The 19,915-nt window shown below is 48.0% G+C and overlaps 4 protein-coding genes across 4 annotated transcripts; 1 reads left to right on the top strand and 3 right to left on the bottom strand.

The window, feature by feature from the left end:
• Positions 1-464: 464 nt before the first annotated feature.
• Positions 465-4,560, bottom strand: F5B22DRAFT_378949 (uncharacterized protein). Its single transcript, XM_047971255.1, has 9 exons — positions 4,138-4,560; positions 3,685-4,081; positions 3,480-3,633; positions 3,318-3,400; positions 3,185-3,260; positions 3,079-3,131; positions 2,756-2,968; positions 2,175-2,677; positions 465-2,104 (listed from the first exon to the last, which is right to left on the bottom strand). The coding sequence occupies exons 1-9, from the start codon at positions 4,456-4,458 to the stop codon at positions 713-715; spliced, it is 3,192 nt and encodes a 1,063-aa protein (XP_047827843.1). The 5' UTR covers positions 4,459-4,560; the 3' UTR covers positions 465-712.
• Positions 4,561-6,452: 1,892 nt separating this feature from the next.
• Positions 6,453-8,156, top strand: F5B22DRAFT_379034 (short chain dehydrogenase). The gene is made up of 3 exons (XM_047971256.1): positions 6,453-7,368; positions 7,475-7,528; positions 7,690-8,156. The coding sequence occupies exons 1-3, from the start codon at positions 6,738-6,740 to the stop codon at positions 7,989-7,991; spliced, it is 987 nt and encodes a 328-aa protein (XP_047827844.1). The 5' UTR covers positions 6,453-6,737; the 3' UTR covers positions 7,992-8,156.
• Positions 8,157-11,118: 2,962 nt separating this feature from the next.
• On the bottom strand, positions 11,119-16,575 carry F5B22DRAFT_638424 (uncharacterized protein; the record flags this gene model as incomplete). The annotated part of the gene is made up of 9 exons (XM_047977585.1): positions 11,119-11,288; positions 11,429-11,723; positions 11,787-12,351; positions 12,440-12,670; positions 12,725-13,342; positions 13,401-13,748; positions 13,799-15,641; positions 15,682-16,337; positions 16,397-16,575. The coding sequence occupies 9 exons, from the start codon at positions 16,573-16,575 to the stop codon at positions 11,119-11,121; spliced, it is 4,905 nt and encodes a 1,634-aa protein (XP_047827845.1).
• A 501-nt stretch (positions 16,576-17,076) lies between these two features.
• F5B22DRAFT_379073 (uncharacterized protein) lies at positions 17,077-19,915 on the bottom strand. Its single transcript, XM_047971257.1, has 4 exons — positions 19,063-19,915; positions 18,620-18,910; positions 17,885-18,493; positions 17,077-17,780 (listed from the first exon to the last, which is right to left on the bottom strand). Exons 1-4 carry the CDS (start codon positions 19,783-19,785, stop codon positions 17,289-17,291), a joined length of 2,115 nt encoding a protein of 704 aa, XP_047827846.1. The 5' UTR covers positions 19,786-19,915; the 3' UTR covers positions 17,077-17,288.

A 19,915-nucleotide genomic window follows, 5' to 3' on the forward strand; every position in this document is an offset into this window, starting at 1 on the left:
CAAATAGGTACCTATGAAACTGGCGAGGCGGTGCAAGGAAAAACTGAGAGATTTCTACACCTCTGTATCCAGTGAGAGTCTCTCACTTTTTTCTTTCACCGCCTCGACTGGTACGTGGACAGCTAGATACCTACATATTATGATGTATTGTGGGCTGTAGAGTAGAAGAATTCTTGGCTGGAAACACATAACTTTCCTACATTGATATGTTCTCATTTACCACAGATCATGGAAGCTGGAAGACGAGGAGTTTTCCAGCTGAATGTGAAAAGAAGTCATGTTCTCGAGGTCGTGATAGAGAGTGGACGGCCATAGCCAAAATATGGTTTATTGAATAACTCGCCAGCGAGTGCTATAGCCAGCTAAATAAGTGAAGGTTGTAGGTGGGAAGTTCAGTGGTCAATGCACCTAACCAGTACAGTATCCTTATATCAGTACCTATAGGTAAGGGATGCTTTGAAGCCAAGTTGAAGAAAGACCACCTCACCTCTACGGTACATACCTGCTACACTTGGACACGCAAGTTGTACACGAAAGGTCAAGTTGTATGTTTATTAATGGTTCATGAATTAATGAAAATTTCTAAATTAGCCTGCTTATATATAAAATCAAATAAAGACACCTGTATCTCCTATCCTGACCAGTGAACAGAGAGAGGGTTGGGTCAAAACAAGTACATAGCATAGGTAGGTAAATAGCCTCAACTCCCCTCTCAAAAGTTCCATTGTCGACACCAGTGTCTCATCAACTCCGTCGTCACGGGTCTCGCCTCGCGCATCGAGGGGCTCCGCAGCGTCGTACGCGCCATGTCGAAGACAACGGGCTTCACTCCCTCGGCCGCCATCCCGCGGTACGAATCCAACAGCTTGACGCCGGGGTTCTTGTCTAGCGCCTGCATGTCTCCCGTCTGGCTTTCATCCAATCTCTCAACCCACTCGCGGAAACTCACGAGCTCCTTGATCCGCTCCGTGCCGTAGAATTCTTGCACCGCGGGCGCTAGCGCCGTCCACGTCGTCGCCGAAGGGTTCACGCCGTGGTAGTAGCCGGCAATCTCATCTGCGCCGACGTCCTGCGATACCCCAGAGACGTCGAGCACGAGCCCCGCGATGCTCTCCACCGGCGTCCAGTCCACGCGCTCGAAACTCCCCAGGTCCGACGGCAGCGCCCCGAGGTACAGACTGCTCGCGATGATCGACGGCAGCCACTCCTGCTTGTTCCAGAACCCCTTCTCGGCCTGCGGCCCCGCGATCTGGCCTACGCGGATCATGGCCGCCGGGAAGTCGCCCGCCTGCGCCACGTCCTCGAGGATCAGACTGCCCACCATCTTGCTGCGTCCGTAGCCGGCCGCAGGCAGCGCGAGGTCTTCGAGGCGCTTCTCGGGGAGTTTCCCGGCGCTCGTGTCCCACCGTTCGCCCGTGCCGATCGACGAGATGAAGACCACGGCCACGCGCTTCGCCGCCTGCGCCGCGAAGTCGCCGATGTTGCGGACGCTCCGGATGTGCGGCTCGAAGGATTGCACCGGGATGTTGAAGTTGACGGGCCACGCGTTGTGGATGAACCGGTCTGCCGTTGCGAGTAGCTCGTTGAATGCGTCGCGCGGAAGTCCGAAGTCGGATCGGGACATGTCGGCGTGTAAGAATGTGCACTTTGAGTCGTCCGTGGATAGTCCGCGTTGCTTCATTGCCTGCGCCTGCCGCTCCTTGCCGCCATCCTGTGACCGGTTGAGGCAGATGATCCTCTTCACTCGGGGGCTTCTAATCATCTGATCAAGCATGTACGACCCCAACATGCCTGTAGAGCCCGTCAGGACTACTACCTGCCCATCGTCTGAGGGGTTTGGACGACCCGGCTTCGCCTTTGGTAGGTCTTTTGTGTATTTCTGCCACAACGCGTTCATATCGTCGATTTCGTGCTCCTCCTCCGCTACGGCAGTGGGCACGTTGCCCTGTCGGACACGAGATAGTATGTATTTGGCCAACTTCTCAGGTGTAGGATTGCCGTAGATAACACGCGTTGCAATAGCGTCGGCGTCGACTTGGTGGCCTGCGGATTCTAGTCCGGCGCGAAGCAATCGAGAGGCACCAATTACTTGCATACTGTCGATCTGTTCATCAAGTTAGATCTCCGTCTTGGCACGAGAGAATTCAACAAGAGCTGATTGTGAAAGTACTTACACCAGAAGCAAAGAAATCAGTGTCTGGCTCGAGAACTTGTCCACTGTCGAGCCTGCTGTGGAACAAGTCCTGAATGGACTCGATCAGAGTCTGTTCAGAGCTGAGGTTCAATTCAGGCGCGGCTCCATCCGCCACCTGGCCGGCCTTCTCATACAGCTCGTCGATTTCGTCTTTATACAATTTCAATGTGCCTGCTCTTTGAATTGTGCCCTTTCCAGCTCGCAGGAAAGGCTTCTCGGGAGGGCATAGCCTAACAAATTCTCGCCCGATCTGGCCATGGGCAACCGTCTCTTTGTTCGCGGTGACTACCAAGGGCCATACCCTGTCAATAAGCTCTTGAGCTTCGGTTTCGTTCTTGGGTTGTGACACTGGTTCTAGTAGCAAACACGGTTGGAAGCGTCCCGTTCCGGCTACGAGGGCGCCTTTCAGATCGGGATGGTCAGAGACTATCTCTTCTATGGTCACGGGGTTTAGCTTTTCGCCGGTGGAGAAGACGATGATATCTGGATAGTGAGCTGTTAGCAACTGTAACTCTTTCAAAAGTGAACAGTATCATGTTAAAGGAGGAACACATTACTCACTGTCTGCGCGTCCGTAGTAGATCCAGTGATCAGGCAGAGTGGGATGTGGCTTATACAAGTCCTTCGTATCGTACTCGTTATCGTCCGGGAACGTGTAGAAGAACCCCTGGATGCCTGGTTCTTTATCCTTGCGTACGCAGACCAGCTGATAAACATCATCCTCGCCTTCTACTTTTCTCCAATCCGCTCCAAAGTCTTCTGTGTGGATAATAACTTCAAAGGGGAAGGTGTTAGTGAGGTTCTTCCGATGTTAAGTGTCAGGGAAGCAGTTTCAAGTGCTTCAAATATGATGGGAAATAGAGTATTTCCGGAATGAGACTCACAGTATTGCCACAACTTAGTATTAGGCTGCAAGTAGACTGGGAATGGGAAGAATCTATGACATCCGATCAGCCGATGTTCAACATGTACGAGAAGCTTCTCACATACTCCGTAGCAGAGATGACATTAGCAAGCTTGACGCCGCTCTCAACCAATCTATTTCCAGCCTCCCTCGCTAGATTTCCTATTGATGTATCAGTCTCTAGTTGGCTACAGAGTTCAAGAGTTGAAGGGAACTAACCGCCAGCGAAGTATACTATGTTCAACTTTCTCAGAGACTCAATGTAGCGCTCGCTTTGGCTCATGTCTTCAAGAATGGCAGGTCTAAAGGAGTTCGCACAGTTAGTAACAGGTTCTCTTATACAGTAGAAAGGGGATGTTGCCCTGGAAAGGCAGTACTAACGGAAGCATTGTCCCTTGTACGTCAGCATTTTCAAGGGACTCGGCTACAGAATCAGCCGACAAAGGTCTTTCAGGAATACCAAGTGCCGCTGGCGTTTCAAAATATATAGCAATAATCAAGAAGGCGAATAATCCAGCGGCATGGAACAGGGGCACTGTATGCATTTCTTAGTAAAAACTTGCCTAGTAGCAACATGTCAACGTACTTGTGAAGAAATTTCTTTTGATATTTTCACAAAATCCTTTGATGAAGATCTTGTGTCCGTTCCAATCCGGCTTTGTATGGTAGATGTCGCTGATCGCCATCATGCCGTGGCGAACGACAATGGGCTTGGGAATACCGGTCGAGCCACTGGTGTGGAGAACGCAAAGCGGCTCCCATCTCGCTTCTTCGAAGGTCTTGGGGTATGGCACCGGCTCTACCTCCGTCTCTGGGAACCAATTCTCGATGGGACCGGTCTCAATGGCTTGCATATCTCGTTCGTGCAACCAAGGTTGCACCATTGTGCGATGTGACTTCGGGAAAACAAGAATGTGACAGTCCGTCTTGTCAAAAAGACTCAACTGCCCTTCCTGGGAGTTACGAGGTGAAATAAACAGGGCCTAATCCAATGCACATTAATTTTGAGTCTTCAAGAAGTTATTGACGGCCAATTCACCTTGTATCCCGCCTTAACAGCAGCTAGTGTTAGGACAATGTAGCGAGCATCATTAGGTCCGACGTAGGCAATCGTGGGGCAAGCATTGACGGGAGGATGGCCACAGTTGTTGATAATTCTACGAGCGACATGATTGATGGCGTTGGCGTACTGCTTGAATGTCACCGGCTTCCAACCATCCTTAGGGTCAGAGGTTCGCGGGATAGAAAAACATTCGCGCTCAGGTTCTCTGCTGGCAATGTCGTCAACTACATGAGGCAGCAGACGACGACCGTAATCTTTTTCATTGCCGTGGGCAACTCTGTCTTGGGTTCCGCTCATGATGGTTATGTCAAGATGCAAAGATTATGTGGTGACTTATATATAAATGAAATTTCGGTGAGCTTCAAACTAAAAAGGTAGAGATCTAAGATTAAGATTTTGAAAAGATATTTTGCGCTGAGGTATTATTAAACTGTTGATTTCTATACTGGTTTGTATCTGAAGAGCGAATTCCAAAGATGTCGTCGGGAGCTTGATGGACTTTTATAACTTCCCAGCTTTTAGTATAACCACCCCTCGCGCTTCGTGTAGTGCAGCGGCATTACGAAAAGCGCGAACATGACACTTGCGAGAAGGACCAAATGTTGGAGAGAAGGTCACTGAAACAGGCTGTTGGTACCGACGAGCGAATGATTCGAATGTCATAATTACCTGCATGGTTAGAACCGACCGGGCGAGCGAGCAGTATGCGGCCAGATGATGCGGGAATGACAGGCAATTGGCCATACCGAGGTCGGCTTCTGGCCGACAAATCTAAAAACGATGGAGAGCCACGGTACCGTAACAGTTTGGGGTAGGGGGGTGGTGATCTTAGAGTTCGGCCTACCGTAGGTATGGAGCATCATCATATTAGACGCTGCTGACGTCTTGCATTCGGGGGTAGCACGACGCCCCTATTGGGGCCGCCTCGGCCGCTTCGCTCGCGTGCCGACGGGGGGCGACCGGAAACAACCACGAAAAGTTCTCCTCCAGGGCTCTTCATGGGGGCGGATACCGCTATTTAGCAGTTATGGTACAGATTGAATTTGGAGATCCGGGCGGAATCCGGGCAACAATGACGGCGGCGCACTTATTTTACAGCTTGCTGCCGCCTTGCCTTACTAAGTACCTACTTACTCCAACCAACACAAGTGGTATCGCGCTGACAGCTTGCTTCCGCCTTGCCTTACTAAGTACCTACTTACCCCAATCAATAAAACAGGTGGTGTCGCGCTGACAGCTTGCAGGGCCCTCAAGCCGAGGCAAATTCTCCAGTCCAGATAAGCACAGTAATGCGAGACTAGAGCCGTGTCTTGATTGGTTGTGTAATAAACCATGCCGACGGGTGGTGGAGAGAGGGCGATGAGTTTTCATCGATGAGAGATCAGCGCACGGCCCATGTGCATGTAGGTACTGTAGGGGCGAATCGGAACAAGGTGAGGCATTTGGCTGAGATGTCCATCTACCGACTGAGTCTATTCCCCTTCACCACATCCCAAGTAGGGATAGATCCTACGCTTAAATCGACTACATCCACCGAACTACGTGCCTAAAGTGGACAAGTTTATATGATTGAAGTACGAATATCTCCTTCATCATGGTCGACGTACACGAGTTCTGACTCCTGAGCGTCCCACCCCGTAGTGTAAAAAATATGCATATGCTCATGAGTAGATAGTAAAGGGTCTACAAGACGTACATAGTTCTTGGATAAGTGCAGTGCTCGGTATGGATATCCGAGGGGATCCGAGGGGCATATCGTTCATATAACTGGCTTGTACTGGCAACGCAGAGAAAGCCTCACGCCGCGATGCGATGCGATACCCTGGCGTTCAGAGAGCCCGGGCGTGCCGCCGTCTGATGTAAGTGGACAAAGAGATCAGAAATTAAGGATGAAAGAGAGAGGGCGATGGGTGATTCCGAATTTTCTCGTGAATTATTCAGTAGAAGGTAGGTATTATATACTACCTCGTTGTCAAGGGCTATCTCACGGCCAGCATTTGTTGCTGACAAAACCAAGGTCACCCTATCTCATATCATCGATCCTAACCGAGCACGATGCCAATTTGCGCCAATCTGCGTATATCGGAAGATACCTATTTGTTCGATGCAGATGGCTGACCCTGATTATATCCGTTTGTGCCGTCCAAGGATCCACGGCCCTAATGCAGCTCAGCCGGGCTTATCGGAGCTACCCCTCCCAATCCCGGCTCATGCATACGGTAAAGTGAGGCTCAATATTGCATCGACATCTATTTTCAGGAACTTCTCCTCCTTGCATTTCATGCACAGAAATCGTGACTAGTGTTTTCCGTGATTCTTCACCATGAAGTTCTTCATCTTGGCAACCAGTGACTCACTGCCCATTAGATGGCGATGACCGGCGTTACCGGAATTACCAGTGACATGATGTCTTTTATACACGATGTATATAGATGAAATAGAATATAAATATCCATTCATAACTGCAGTCTGAGAAATCACAAGCCTTGTCTGCATCGAACCCGAGCTCCAAATCCATAGAGGACATCTCACATCTCACATATTCATTTCAATTTCTATACTACCAAATTCTCAACATGTCTCGCTACGCCGACGTCCACAGAAACGCTGCCGGGCCAGGAGACGCACGCCCTACGGCCCTACAGATAATCAAAGATGAAGGTCGCGAAGGAACCATGAAGGATAAAGTCTTCTTCATGACAGGAGCGTCATCAGGCATAGGGATTGAAACTGCTCGTGCCTTGGCTCGCACTGGCGCAAAGGTCTTCCTCGCTGTTCGCTCTCTAGAGAGAGGTCAAAAGGCATGCGAGTCATTCCTCGAGCCCGGACGCGTCGAACTTCTTCAGATGGACACGAGTGATATGTCATCAGTCCGCACCGCAGCCGCCAATTTTCTCCAGAAGTCCCCTACCCTCAACCTCCTCGTCTGCAACGCCGCCGTCATGCGGATTCCGACGCGCGAGGAAACCCCCGAAGGCTTCGAGATGCAGCTTGCTACGAATTACCTTGGCCACTTCCTCCTCTTCGACCTGCTTAAGGATGCCCTGCTGAAGGGCTCCACGCCCGAGTTCAACTCTAGACTTGTTCATGTATCGAGCTCCGGCCACCATAGCTCAGAGATCGAGTTCGACGATTTTCAGCTCAAAAAGCCCGGCGTATACACTGGGTGGAAGGCATACGGACAGAGCAAACTTGCGCAGATTTACAGTATGTTTTCCCTTCCATTACCGTTCTGTAGTGTTTGCGGATGCCAGAACGATAGTTTCAAAGCGTTTTCATATGGAATGGCAGTGGCTGATTCTAATAATTATAGTGTCAAACTACGTCGACCGCAATTTCGGTCCTCGCGGCTTACACGCGCTTAGTCGTAAGTCTCTCTCGGTGTGGTTATATTATACTCAATGCGCAGCTGGCATCACATGATAATTTCTCTCGAAGCGAGTTTGAATCTGCAGCCTCTTATGACCCCAAATTCCTTTAATACCTCCGCCTAGATGAAGATACAATATCTAACTTTGGACATCACAGTGATGCCCGGAGGTATTATGACCAATCTACAGAAGCACGTTACGGAAGAAGAAAAGCAAGGGTGGTTCATACCCGAAATCCAGAAATTCTTGAAGGGTGTCGAGCAGGGCGCAGCAACCACTGTGTATGCTGCCGTCAGCCATGAATGGGAGGGCAAGGGCGGCAAGTATCTGGAAGACTGCCAAGTCGCTAAATTCGAACCAATAATCGAGACCATGGTGGGCGTGAAGCCCTATGCCTATGACGAGGCGAAGCAGGATAGACTTTGGGAGCTCACACGACAGACACTGGGACTTCAGTGAGCGATGCAGGTTGGGAACAGGACTATTTGACTAGTGCCATGTATTTTTATTATGTGTAGATAGATTATCCAGATTGTTCATATTTACCCCTGAATCGGCCAAATGATTGCGGTCCTAGGTCGAACCCCTAGGAAGCTTACCGAAGCGGACGAGTGTTGATAGACTACTACGACCATCAATGCCTAAAGAGCTGTATAGTTCTTACATCTCTAAGGTGTTTGATTACGTTCAAGTACTGAGGGGCGAGATGGCCTAGGGATAAATACATTGAATTCAACGGAAGAATTTCGTTTAAAAGATCAACGTGCATGTCTTCTGATACCTCCTGTGAAGTCATTGCTAGTCAAATTTTATTGTGCAATGTAATGCTAGCGCACTGAACGATATATTCGGCTTTCCTATCAAAATCAGAGGTTCCAGAATCTCCAATTGCTCGTTCTAGGCCATCAGATGTCAAATTAGAAGAACCGTTTCTAAGGCTCGTTTTGAAGACATTGGAACAAAACCAAGTGTCTTCTGATTTCATTCCAAAACAGGGACATTCCTCCAGGTTCGGTACTTCATTTTGGCGGAGCTCGGATGTGATCTCGCATTGTGGATGTACCTGCATAATCCGAGCTGGGGGTGGAGGAGCACTGGTCCGCATCTTGCTTTCGCATACAAATTTGAATGTTACAGTAGTATATAAGTCTCGGATACTAGAGCTTCGAGCATCCCAAATTTGATATCCTCATATGCTTGAGCCATGCAAAATCGCAATCTAGTGAAGAACCGGAATTCGCCCTTGACGTATCATGGCTGGACTACGTTGAATTAAGTACTTATTGGCGACCTACCACTCATAGTTTGGAAAGGCAGCCTCTAACAAAAAAGGTATTCCGGAGAGATAGGAAAAACTTGACACATACGTGTTAGACCTCCTTGTAGTTGACTCCAAGCTGATATATAATTGTTCTTTGACACTCCCTACTGTACGCTAGGTAGGAGCACACAGCTATTGTTGGAATTGGTGACATAGTTGCATGGGCTAATTAGTCCACATGCACTTGATGACCTACGTACTTGAGCAATTAATGACATTGTAGCGGCTTAATACGAGTCTCAGAAGTACACGAGAGACCTATATAGTGCCTTATGAGAGAACAAGAACCACAAGCATGTCCGGTACTGAATCTAATAGCTATGCTATACAATATGTATAGTAGACCCGACACCAATGGGAAGCGCTTCCCGCTAGTTGGCACTATCAAGATCTGGATTCGTTTAGATATGCATTTGATCTAGAGGCCACTTGCAGTGGCCAAAAGAGGTAACCTTTCTATACTCCTAGTACTGACTATGTATCACTATTAAGTAGGTACCCAACATCTCGCCCGCTTAAGGAGGTATTTATTGGTAAGCAACTAGTTACCTAGACAAGGGCGAGATACCTTCTATATAAGTCTTATTAAACTGCCCGAGTAAATGATAGAAACTACCTTTAGTCCCTACATGACCATGACACTTTTGCTAGCTATCAAACTATATACAGGTTGGTAAGTACGAGTAAGTACTTGAAAGTCAACTAAGCGATACGTTTAGCCACTACAAGTGGCCTTATCTAGCATGTGTGCAGCCAATGCTGTGAATCTTGAAACAAGTGAAAAAACATGGGTCCCCTGTCTATCTGTAAGCCCCTGCAGATCGATCCTGTCCACTTACATCCACTTGGAACTCGAGCATGAATATGTCGTCCTCCGGAACTCGGAAGGTAAAGTATTCTCCGAAAATAAGCTAGTGCGTACTTCCATTGTCGCCGGGGGGTCATCTTCGCGGTCCGAGTCATTCTCCGAAGCGGTTTCTTCTTTCAATACTAACTTCAGCCTTTCTCTCTCATCTTCGTGCTCCTTCCATGGAGGCTCTCTCTGGCGGCCCTTCAGGATAGTGTTGCGAATGTGTCTATTACGATGGCTTTTCGTGCGGAAGGTCTTGGCGCAGCCTGTAGCTTCGCAACGGATGTGAATTGTGTTGTTCTAATATATAGAAAACAATCAGTCAACAATTTTAACGCAGGTGTTACACGTGTAACCTCTGTGCCGGCTGAAATATGCAGTTCGCCTTGCACTTGTTGTTGTTGTTGTTGTTGTTCCATTTAACGCCAGGGGATTCGCCTTGGACTTCGGCCGTACGAAGGACCATTACAGGCTGTTCATGATCTTTCAAGATATTGGGCAGTATTGGAAAATGAGGTTATACAGACTTCGCTTCTTGAAACAGACCCTAGAGACCCAGGCGGTCTGGGCTGGCAGACCAATTGTATATAGAGTCAAATCAAGCCACCAACAGCCAAGGAGTTGGTTGGTCAAGGACTACTGTAGCCCTAGGAGATCATTGTAATCTGAATTCCCAGTTCCAAGCCCAGTTTACCTACCCTTGTTATAGCAGCCACTTTGAAGAACATAGGATCTTATTCTGAGAGAGCTACGGTGAGCTCAATGTATCTCATGCTAGTTATGGATGTTATCTCAAGCCTTTACTGATCTCCAAAGCTCGCGAGTGTCGCATGCCAGTGAAGTCTTCATTCATACCTTTGTATGTGTCATAAAGGATCTTGCCTATGTAGCCGTAGGCGATCTGCAATTCAGACGCATACACCTGTTACAAACCATCCTAGTAGAATGGACACAAGATTATCCATAACACACCCTGGGTGCAACAATCCAACGCGAAATCGCATCGCAAATCACATAGATTTCGATGACCACGAAGAACACCATCCTCCTGATCCTAGTAGCCCTGGTTATGTCAGGTAGTGAAGTTGACTGCTGCGACTATTCTGAGCCCAGGACACCAACTGATGAGAACGGGGTGATGGCAATAGAGCAATGTCGAGGGCAGCTTTCCGTCGCATTTGATGAGAAGCTAATGTGGTTAACCGAAAGCACCACTATTCGCAGATCATGTGTCCCTTGTCTACGCCTTGAAACTGCTATACTACATTCCTTAAATACTATGAGGCCAGGTCTGCGGAAAAGCTCACTCACGAAAGTGCTGGAAATTTGGGCAACGGGGTGCATACAGCGTATAATGTAAATTATACGTCCTTAATATAAGGATTATTGAAAACACATGCTTCACCGATCCAGTATCAACTTGGTTGAAGGCTGTCTTGGTCCGTTCCTGGCACGACGGACCACAATTCGCTTTGAAACTTCAAATGTCCTGACCTTTTAAGGGACTCTGGGTCGAGGTAAATCGCAAGACCCATGTCCTTTTGGCCTAACCAATACACGCGGAAGATGACATATATAGTATTGCCTATGTTGTCGGTTTCGTTGAAGTTGTCTTGTACCTGTGATCTGTTAGTCTTCGTCCTCTCAATTTGTAGACTTCTTGACATCGCCGACATGCGTCTAGAAAAGGCTTGCCATCACTCACTCGTTGGTATTGTGCCTTACTTATGTAGAAAGGCGTCTCACAAGAGCTAGTAGTCGTTTTCACCTCGATAAAATAATTTGGATATTTCCCTTCCCATGTATTTCGAGGGAGGTAGCCCTTCTCAATGAGCTCTGTTGTCAGCTTACTCTGAATGTCCGAGTAAGTAATGTCGGAAGTCTCCCGACCCCGCCATTCACCCATACCAGTATATTCCGGATGGATGGTCACGTATTTCCTCATGTTGCTCTTCCAATTGTCCCTAGAGAATCCGGGTAATCCATCAACTTCAGAAAGGTGCGAGAGCAATTCGAAAACCTAGTCAATACGTATCAGCAAACTAAGCCTAACAAGGAGGCGACTGTGTGATTGAAAGCGCACATATAGTTCCCCTGCAGCACCAACTTTACAGTCCCGCTCGATCTGACTGGGAGAGCGTAAACCCAACAGTAGTTCAGTATGGTAGGAGCTGGGTTGTTGCCGCGAATTGAGATCACCATGAACTGGGAGGCTGTCTCGTCTCCCCGCCGCAATCACTCTGTTTAAGATAGCGACGTAGTGTTGATCAGTGGCACTATTCCGAGTGATTGTAGCAGGTTCGAAACACGGCGACAGGATATGTTCTCTGAAGGGGTTCTGAGCGTAAGATATCGATCCCGGCAATCTGGCGGGGCTAGTTCTTCTTGAAGCAGCAGTGTCACGCAACGTCTCTGTGTCGGAGGTACTAGTGTTGGATGCCTCATTTTCGTTATCATGATCGCTAAGGTCAAGATCATGGATGCCATCAGGGACAGTGTCTGTAAGCGTTGACGGCGACCCCGGCTCTGGTAATATCGACGCGTCAGTATTATCGATATGTATTGTTGCTATTCCATTCTCATCCAAGGCGTGTGGAGAGTTCGGAATAAGGTGAGAGCAATATATCTCTTGTTGCGTGTTCACCATCCTTATCAATCGAGTCGGTTTGTTGGGTAATTGGGTCAGTCATCATCCAGATGAATAGCTTCTGCGAAAGAGAGTTCGTAAAAGTATACTTCTGCTTGTCTTTGCCGCGAGGTAAATAGACATTGAGCCCAGAATGATCCTCGTCGAGGTGTATAGTGGTCCTTGAGCTTTCGACTTGTTGAGCTTTCCCGTCCTGGATAACTTGAAGATTTGAGAAAATTCCATCCGTCTCGTAGAGCTTCGCATTATGTAGAGCGTCGTAAAGGCAGTATATATCTCTACTGGACTTTGAACGAGGGCTGTTGTAGTGGCAGGCAATTCTGGAATCAAGGTCAGCGTGGACCATTCATGGGAGCCATTTTGAAGGGACTAACCTGAGCAACGGATGAGCTCTGTATCTTATTTGAACATCTAGACTCGAAATTGGACTGGCTCCTTCTCCAGGGAATGACGTCACCTCTTTAACGCACTCGGAAAGGTAACGATTCTGGAGTCGCGCCCAATGAAGGAAATGGCGCAATCGAACCACATCCTCGAGGCTGAAATCGAGGAATTTGACTTTGGTGGAGAAGTTTTGTCTCAGTTGCTCACGATCCACTATGAAGAACTCGGTGGAAACTGAACTACATGTTACATCCCCGTGAGGGTACCGGACGGGGAAAATAGAGCAATTTAAAATAGCTGAAGGGTCGGGGAGGTTTGACTCAGCGGACAGCAATGAATTGACAGTCCAGATCAACTCTTTCACATCCGGCACCATAACTGAGGGTCGACTACCTGTGTGCTTTAGTTCGTCAATAGCCATCATTAAATCTACCTGTTTGACATCGAGGACTTGTGTGAACAGCCTTTCTAGATCTTCATAATCTTCATTCAGCGAGACTTTCCCCCTCAGTCGTGCTGCTTTTGACCAGATACACTGAGAAGGCGTGTGCCATGGAGGAAGGTCGTCCACAGATGCATATATGAGAGCACCCATCTCAAATTCTTGACTAGATAGAATCATAAGTAACACAGAGAATATAGGGCGAAATAGCCTTTAATGCTTACCGTATAGCGACATTGTCAATAGTTCGTTGCTCTAAGGCGTTGATCGCCTCATAGATGCCCGTGATGGCATCAACATCGTTGCAGTCGTTTTGTTTTAGAGCCTTGAGCTCCTCGACGTAGTCTTGCCATGTGCAAGATTCTTGGATACCGAGCGTCTCAGTGAAGAATGTGGAGAAATGAGGACATTTAGCACCATCTTTGCAAAAGCAGCTCCTGTACAGCCTCTTCAAGACAAACTTGGTCGTCATTTTTTGGGGAGCATCCCATATACAACAGTCTGGCAAAGTCCAGGTGTAGGAGGATGGAGAGCGTGGGATATAGATGCACGGTTGTTCTGAGAACACAGCCCTAAACGCGAGTAAGCACATTTCTCTCAAGATGACGATAGAAAAACACACCTGATTATCTGCTTTTTATCCACACGGCTCTCACTCGCCCAGTATCTCTCTTGTATGTGGTCGTATAGCTCAAACAGTCGAGTAGTATCTGAAACAGCGACCTCGCCTGGGAATGCTCCCAACAATGATTTCAGCATGCTCAACGCAAAATCAACATCGCTACGAGCTATTGAAACTTGAAGAGTGTCAAGTAATGACTTCCATCTCGGCGGGATGTTGCTCGAGTCGTTCTCAAATTCGAGCTGTAGCCATGGGAAGAACACACCCTGCCCAAGAAACTTTTCGGTGCGTTTCATTAGTTCTGTTGTCGGGAAGAATGTCTCCTTCAGTGGTAGCTGGCGGTTTCCCCGACACAAGACGATGGAATCTCGAATAGTCTCAATAAATTCTGGTGTGAGGCGCGTATTGTGCTGATAAGACACCTGAAGAGAGCCAAGGTATTTCTCCGGTCTATACCTCTGAATGTAATCTCTCACATTTCGTCGAAGCTGAAGTTTTACATACCTTTCTACCTCAAGCTTAGAGTAGAACCAGTCTACCCATGTCGTGTCTTCAGTGTCAACGGGAGGGTTGTGAAAATATTCCTGGTGAACGAAATTAGCATCCCACCCTGGTGCTCCGTCGCCTGGATTGTCCCCTTCGACTGTCTTTCGGAACAGCTCCCAAGGACCATACAAATCGTCATTGACAATATACATGTACGTTGAAGCAGGCGAAACGGCCGTCATATCTTGATTGAGAACTTTGAGTTCCTCGAAAGGTTCCGACACATGTTTAACTTCGCTCTTTGTCAAGTAAAGAAACTCTAAGTGGCACTTCGACGTCTCAAGGTCAGGGTCGTTCGAGTTATGAAATTTAAAGATCGACTCTCGCACGAGGGAAATTGAAGCCATCTTGACACCAAGATTCTCGAAAAGCGTTATTCGGTCAGCGTTCACTACATCTCTCGCAACAAGCCGAAGATTGATATTGGATGGGATTTTCAGGTGGTTTATGTTATGGAAATAGATAGGGGCTTGTTCCGTGGATGCCCAAGTACCGTCTGCAAGAGGTATAAGGGGAAGCCTTTTGAGTTCCCGCTGCCGACTAGTCCATGTATCCTGCTTGAAAGGCAAGTTCAGTAGTCTTGCAACCCGCGAGTGCCAGTCATCTGACATTGAAGACGATCTGATTCGCGACAGGGTGCCGCGTTGTAGATCTCTCGTCACCCATCCCATGATGTCGGCGACTGTGGCCCAGCGAAGTCCATAATCCGTTAATATGTTGAGATCCGTTCGGTGGTAGGAATGGGATATGACTTTTCCAGGGCTCTCGTCATCGAAGAGCGGGGTTTCGAACTCATCGAGCCAACCTACCTTCAGTCGACAAAGATCGGAGAACAAGCGTGGGCTAAGACTTTCCCGACTAAAGAGAATTGGCGCCTGACCGAGTCGGCGCTCGATCGATTCGACCAAAGAAAGCCACAGCCCACGCCACTCGTTCTTGTTCTTGCTCTCCTTGTCGGGCAAGTATTTCATCCACTGAAAGCGTAAAGTATCGTGCTCGCAAAATTGCAGTACCGCTTTGATGAAACCCTCAGCCACTGAATCAACGAGTTGAGAATTCCGAAGAGAATCTTTAACAACATCTTGTCGGTTGGCATCCGTGACGAAATCGGCTTGGATCAAGAACTTGAAGCCAACTGGTCGCACGGGAAGAAATACGAATAGATCTTGCGGCTCAATAATAGGGACCTGCGACTCCGACAGAGGAAAAGCCAGTATGATCTGGGATTTGGCATAACCACGAGTTATTTCCTCCATTTCCGAGTAGGTTCGGTTTTCGTTCTTAGCAAGGTTCGTGGCTTCGTGAGTCGTGAGTCGTGATGTGGAAATGCTTGACACTTTCTTCAGTTGCCCCATTACTCGTTTTCTTCTTCCTCAACACTGCGTAAGTAAGCCGTGGACGTTCGATCGAGAAGACCGTAGAGGATATCTCTTGTGACGTCTCGTCGCAGAAAACTACGTGTAGTTTTTTTAGATTCTTCATGAATAGTAATAGGTTCTCTTGCAACTCTTCAAACTGAGCTTCAATGGACTGCCTCATTTTCGCACGCATTGCTGGACCCCCGTCATCGTGCAGAAGGAGCGTAAATCTGGTCAACGGCGATGGAAGCTCCTCGTCGATCTCTTCCCACAATGGAGAGATCATCCCCATTCCCGAGTCTCCCTGCTTGTGCTTGAAAGAGAAGGAGAAGGCCCCAGATTGAATGTGGACTTTCGAAGCGGCCATAAAAACAGACTTGAAGCCTATTCCTTTCTCTCCAATATAGCCCTGTCCCCCAACCTTGGAACTTTTGCCGATAGAGCAGATGGCCGCAAGATTCTTATCAGTAAAGCCATCTTCGTTGCATTCGACGACGATACAACGCGGATGCACTCGAAACGACAGATAAGGAATATCGCCCGATCCTAGGGCTTTGGAATAAGTGTTGTCGTCGGCATTCTGTAATAGCTCAAAGATGAAACGAGCTTTGCTTGTGTAGAGATTTGTTGCCAGTCTTCCGGATATGTCAGCCAGATGTATCTGAGGAATATGGTCGAATAGAAGGGAGCTTACGTCAACACACTTGATCCTATCATCTTATCTTTCGTTAGCAATGCCTCTTCGATCTCGCGTCGCAGTTCTGGGTCGAAGGACTCGAGCTGCTCGAGCCTATCGGGGCTAACGAAGCCATGATCCTTTGTGATCTTTCTCACAAGCTCTCGCGCGCTTGCCTGGCTGCTTGGGACCGCCATTAATCCGCGATAGCCTTCATAGGTCGAGTGCTGGAATCATGCAACGTTTATTTTGTTCGGAGCTTAGTTCCAAATGTGGGGCTTGATGTTGACACAAGAAGTCTTCCATGATTTGGAGGAAGCAAACAAAAGCGCAAGATTGGCCGTTGTCGAAACAAGTACCGTTGGTTCAAGCTGCATTTGCAGGGGATGTGGCGTAATGCCTGTCCACCTGTTTGTTCATTGTACCAGTTACAATCTAGGAAATGACGGATGCCTATCATGGTTCACGCGTATTCAAAGTCGTTAGGTATCCCGTTGAGCACTATTTTGATACCAAACAAATAGGTAGGCCTTCAAACACAGAGCGATATACGTAGGTGTAGATTGGGTTCGAAGTCTGCATCAGCAACGACCATCGAGTACAGTGTATCTATTTACGACCTACGGTATACACTTTCCAATTGGAAAAAAATATGACAGCTGTGCCAGATTGCTAGCAGCTCGCTAATGGCTCGATATCGACTCGTTATCCAGTTTACAGATCGTTACCAGGCCGAAACGTAATCTGCCAAGCGGCTATCAGTCCGGTAGTCCGGCGAGCAAGGATGAAATAAGAAGTACTCGCTGTAAGTAGTAAAATGATATACTGTACTTGGTTGTTGATGTTACATGCGTACAGACTGAACATGCAGTTCGAGGCAGTATTATCGACTACCACCAACGACCAAATACTATACTAGACGGACTGTACGCGGCCCAAGTGTCCTGAAGATTCTCTCATAGTTGCCATCTAAATCTAGCGTTCTCCATGCCTCACCTTTACCCCCGTCTGATGCCTTGAGCATCTTGTCCCACTGGGCCTGCGTCGACTCAAAACGACAATCAAATTCGTCGCTGATACAGCGGGCCTCATTTTCCATCATCCCATGCACATAAGCATCTCCAAGGAGTTCAAAGTAATGATCAACTGTGGTAGGCATTCCGGATTTTTGACCTTGCTTAGGGGTATTCGGGGGGTGTGGTTGCGGTACCCGACGTAAGACCGTCGCAAGCTCGTAGGACTGGAAGATAGCAATCTCATCACCAACTCGAACAAGGCGAGGTACCAGGCAGAAGTAACCATGCCGGGTGATGGCGAAGCAAAATGTAGTCATGGCTCCGGATGATTCAAATGAGGGATTCATCGCTGGCTTCATTGTACCTGCATCCCAATATCCTGGACACTTCATGATGGTTATTAAAATAATAATAAAAAGGTCATAGATCTCAAGCCACTCGCTGTTACGCAGGAATTCATCGAGAAGAATCACCAAAGAGGGATACTCACACCCTTTTCGTACCAATTGAACAAGTTTTCCCAATGCTCTTTAACATATTCACAACGCACGGGTTCTTGCTGAGCATCACACGCCATTATGAGGGTAAGTTTGTATGCGTCTAGAATTGTCTCTCCATTGATGTACGTCGACACTCCAAGTGCGTTAACATACTCGATATCCTTTTTCATTTTCTCGACAATCTGTGAAATATTGGTCTCGAGTGATCCGTTTTCATTATTGACATAGCCACCGACATAGATGATCTCGTCAGCCATCAAGCATCGAAATGAGGCAAAGCTCTGGAGCAGAGACTTTTTGGGTCCCCTATAGTCCTTTAGCTCATCCGACATCGGAAAATGTCTTTTTCTACCTTTCGGAAGCAGGGAAACTCTACTGTTAGCCATCTTGGTCGGTGAAATAAATGCGGCGCGAATGCTTCCACCGGCTTTCCACAGGCGTGTGCTAGGTATCACTATCATGTACTCGCTCTCCTCTTTATATCTGTAGTCTGGGGCCCAGGATGGAAGAGCAGTGTTAGCTTCCTGTCGGATCCTGCCCGCGTTTTTTAGGAAACGTAGGCCATCAGCATCGAGGAATCTTCGAGCAACGTCGGTGTACTAGTTTCAGATGTAGGTTAGTTTGTGACACCTCGAACAGAGCAGATAGGGGTGCAGCATAACATGATATCGTGGGAGGCTGAGGATTAAGTTGTTTAGACAACGGTACTCATTGGCTAAACTTACCAGAATCTCCCAAGGGACCTTGTAATCAACCTCAAACCACTGATTGGAGTCAACTATGATATTCCCCATTGCATAGATCCGATCACTGGGATTCGTCGCCTCATAGCGAGAAACACTGTCCACCAAACCCTCAAATCCCAACGTAATATCCGTCTGCCCGTAATGGTCCTGAAAGTAATAATGGCGACATCTCTGGATGATTCTTACTGCTTGTATGTTGTTGATTGTCCGGCTAAGGTGATGGTGAATATAGGGTGGCCATGTTTCAGTGTATCTCGGACACATTATCCACTATTCGACATCGGCGGTTAGTTGACCTATGTAGGTAAATGTATCTCCCCAAACCCCGTTGCTAAGCAATGTAGATATGCACTGAGACCACTCATGAGGAGGCTGTGGTGTACAAGGGGGGTATATGAGTTAGGAAGAATCGGGCTGCCTACAGCTAGCGCAAATATGTTATCCCAATTCACGACACTTGAACCGCAAAGCACTCGTGCACTTTGGCTCAATGAAGCTTCTTGCTGAATCCACACGCGAGAAAACCATGGGCGGTTCAGAAAGCTCACGATGGCGACTGCAAGATCCCGTATTGATTCGGCGCTAAGATCTGTGTAGAATGAAGGGTCAAAGAAGTATGATTTCTCTACAAAACGGAACCAATTGGAACCAAATTGACAATCAGAGAATTCTCTAACAAATTTCTGTGCATCAAGACTAGCCGCGTACGTCATCGCAGCAGAGCTGTATTCATCAGGACGACCCATCCAGATCCATGTCGCCGCCGCCCTGCGGTAGATGTGGTGCATGATAGCAACCTGCGCAGCGCGTTCATCGAGGTCGCACTGATTCATGCAGATGGCGTCGATCCAGACTTTGCGGGGCTCATGAGGTCTTCGAAGATCTAGCATCATATGGAACGCATTCCTCTGAACCCAAAGCTTGTATTTGCCGCACTCAATCTGTTCCGGGTTCTCAGAGGAACCCCAGGTATACGATGTGGCATCATAATCGCCCCCAGACTCTCCTAGCGATGTAGTAATGAGCTCGGTTCTGAGCGGCTCTTCAGGTTTCCCAGGGTGAATAAGAAGAAGTCGGAGCGGTAGCTCGCCGTGCAGGGGCTGATAGAAGAGGGATGCAACTTCCAAGTTCCATTTATCCATCATGAGACTAAGGGAGCTTTTGAAGTTTGAAATCTGAGTTTATTTAGGGTGGCCAACTGTCTGAGTGGGCGTTGAATTAAGCTGTTTTGGAGCAGACAGTACTCCGCTTTCTTAACCCCAAGGTATGCATGGT

This window comes from Xylaria bambusicola (genome assembly GCF_022495145.1).
Source record: "Xylaria bambusicola strain CBS 139988 unplaced genomic scaffold F5B22scaffold_44, whole genome shotgun sequence".
Lineage (NCBI taxonomy): Eukaryota > Fungi > Ascomycota > Sordariomycetes > Xylariales > Xylariaceae > Xylaria > Xylaria bambusicola.

What these genes read in the sequence shown, in the direction of transcription:
- F5B22DRAFT_378949 (XM_047971255.1), bottom strand. Translation starts at nt 4,458, where the DNA reads ATGAGCGGAACCCAAGACAGAGTTGCCCACGGCAATGAAAAAGATTAC. An exon ending in CTGTTAAGGCGGGATACAAG is followed by an intron (nt 4,082 to 4,137) that starts GTGAATTGGCCG and finishes GCATTGGATTAG; the next exon opens with GCCCTGTTTATTTCACCTCG. An exon ending in AATGTCATCTCTGCTACGGA is followed by an intron (nt 3,132 to 3,184) that starts GTATGTGAGAAG and finishes CGGATGTCATAG; the next exon opens with ATTCTTCCCATTCCCAGTCT.
- F5B22DRAFT_379034 (XM_047971256.1), top strand. Translation starts at nt 6,738, where the DNA reads ATGTCTCGCTACGCCGACGTCCACAGAAACGCTGCCGGGCCAGGAGAC. An exon ending in CAAACTTGCGCAGATTTACA is followed by an intron (nt 7,369 to 7,474) that starts GTATGTTTTCCC and finishes TAATAATTATAG; the next exon opens with TGTCAAACTACGTCGACCGC. An exon ending in CGGCTTACACGCGCTTAGTC is followed by an intron (nt 7,529 to 7,689) that starts GTAAGTCTCTCT and finishes TGGACATCACAG; the next exon opens with TGATGCCCGGAGGTATTATG.
- F5B22DRAFT_379073 (XM_047971257.1), bottom strand. Translation starts at nt 19,785, where the DNA reads ATGATGGATAAATGGAACTTGGAAGTTGCATCCCTCTTCTATCAGCCC. An exon ending in ATAACATATTTGCGCTAGCT is followed by an intron (nt 18,911 to 19,062) that starts GTAGGCAGCCCG and finishes GATGTCGAATAG; the next exon opens with TGGATAATGTGTCCGAGATA. An exon ending in AGGTCCCTTGGGAGATTCTG is followed by an intron (nt 18,494 to 18,619) that starts GTAAGTTTAGCC and finishes ATCTGAAACTAG; the next exon opens with TACACCGACGTTGCTCGAAG.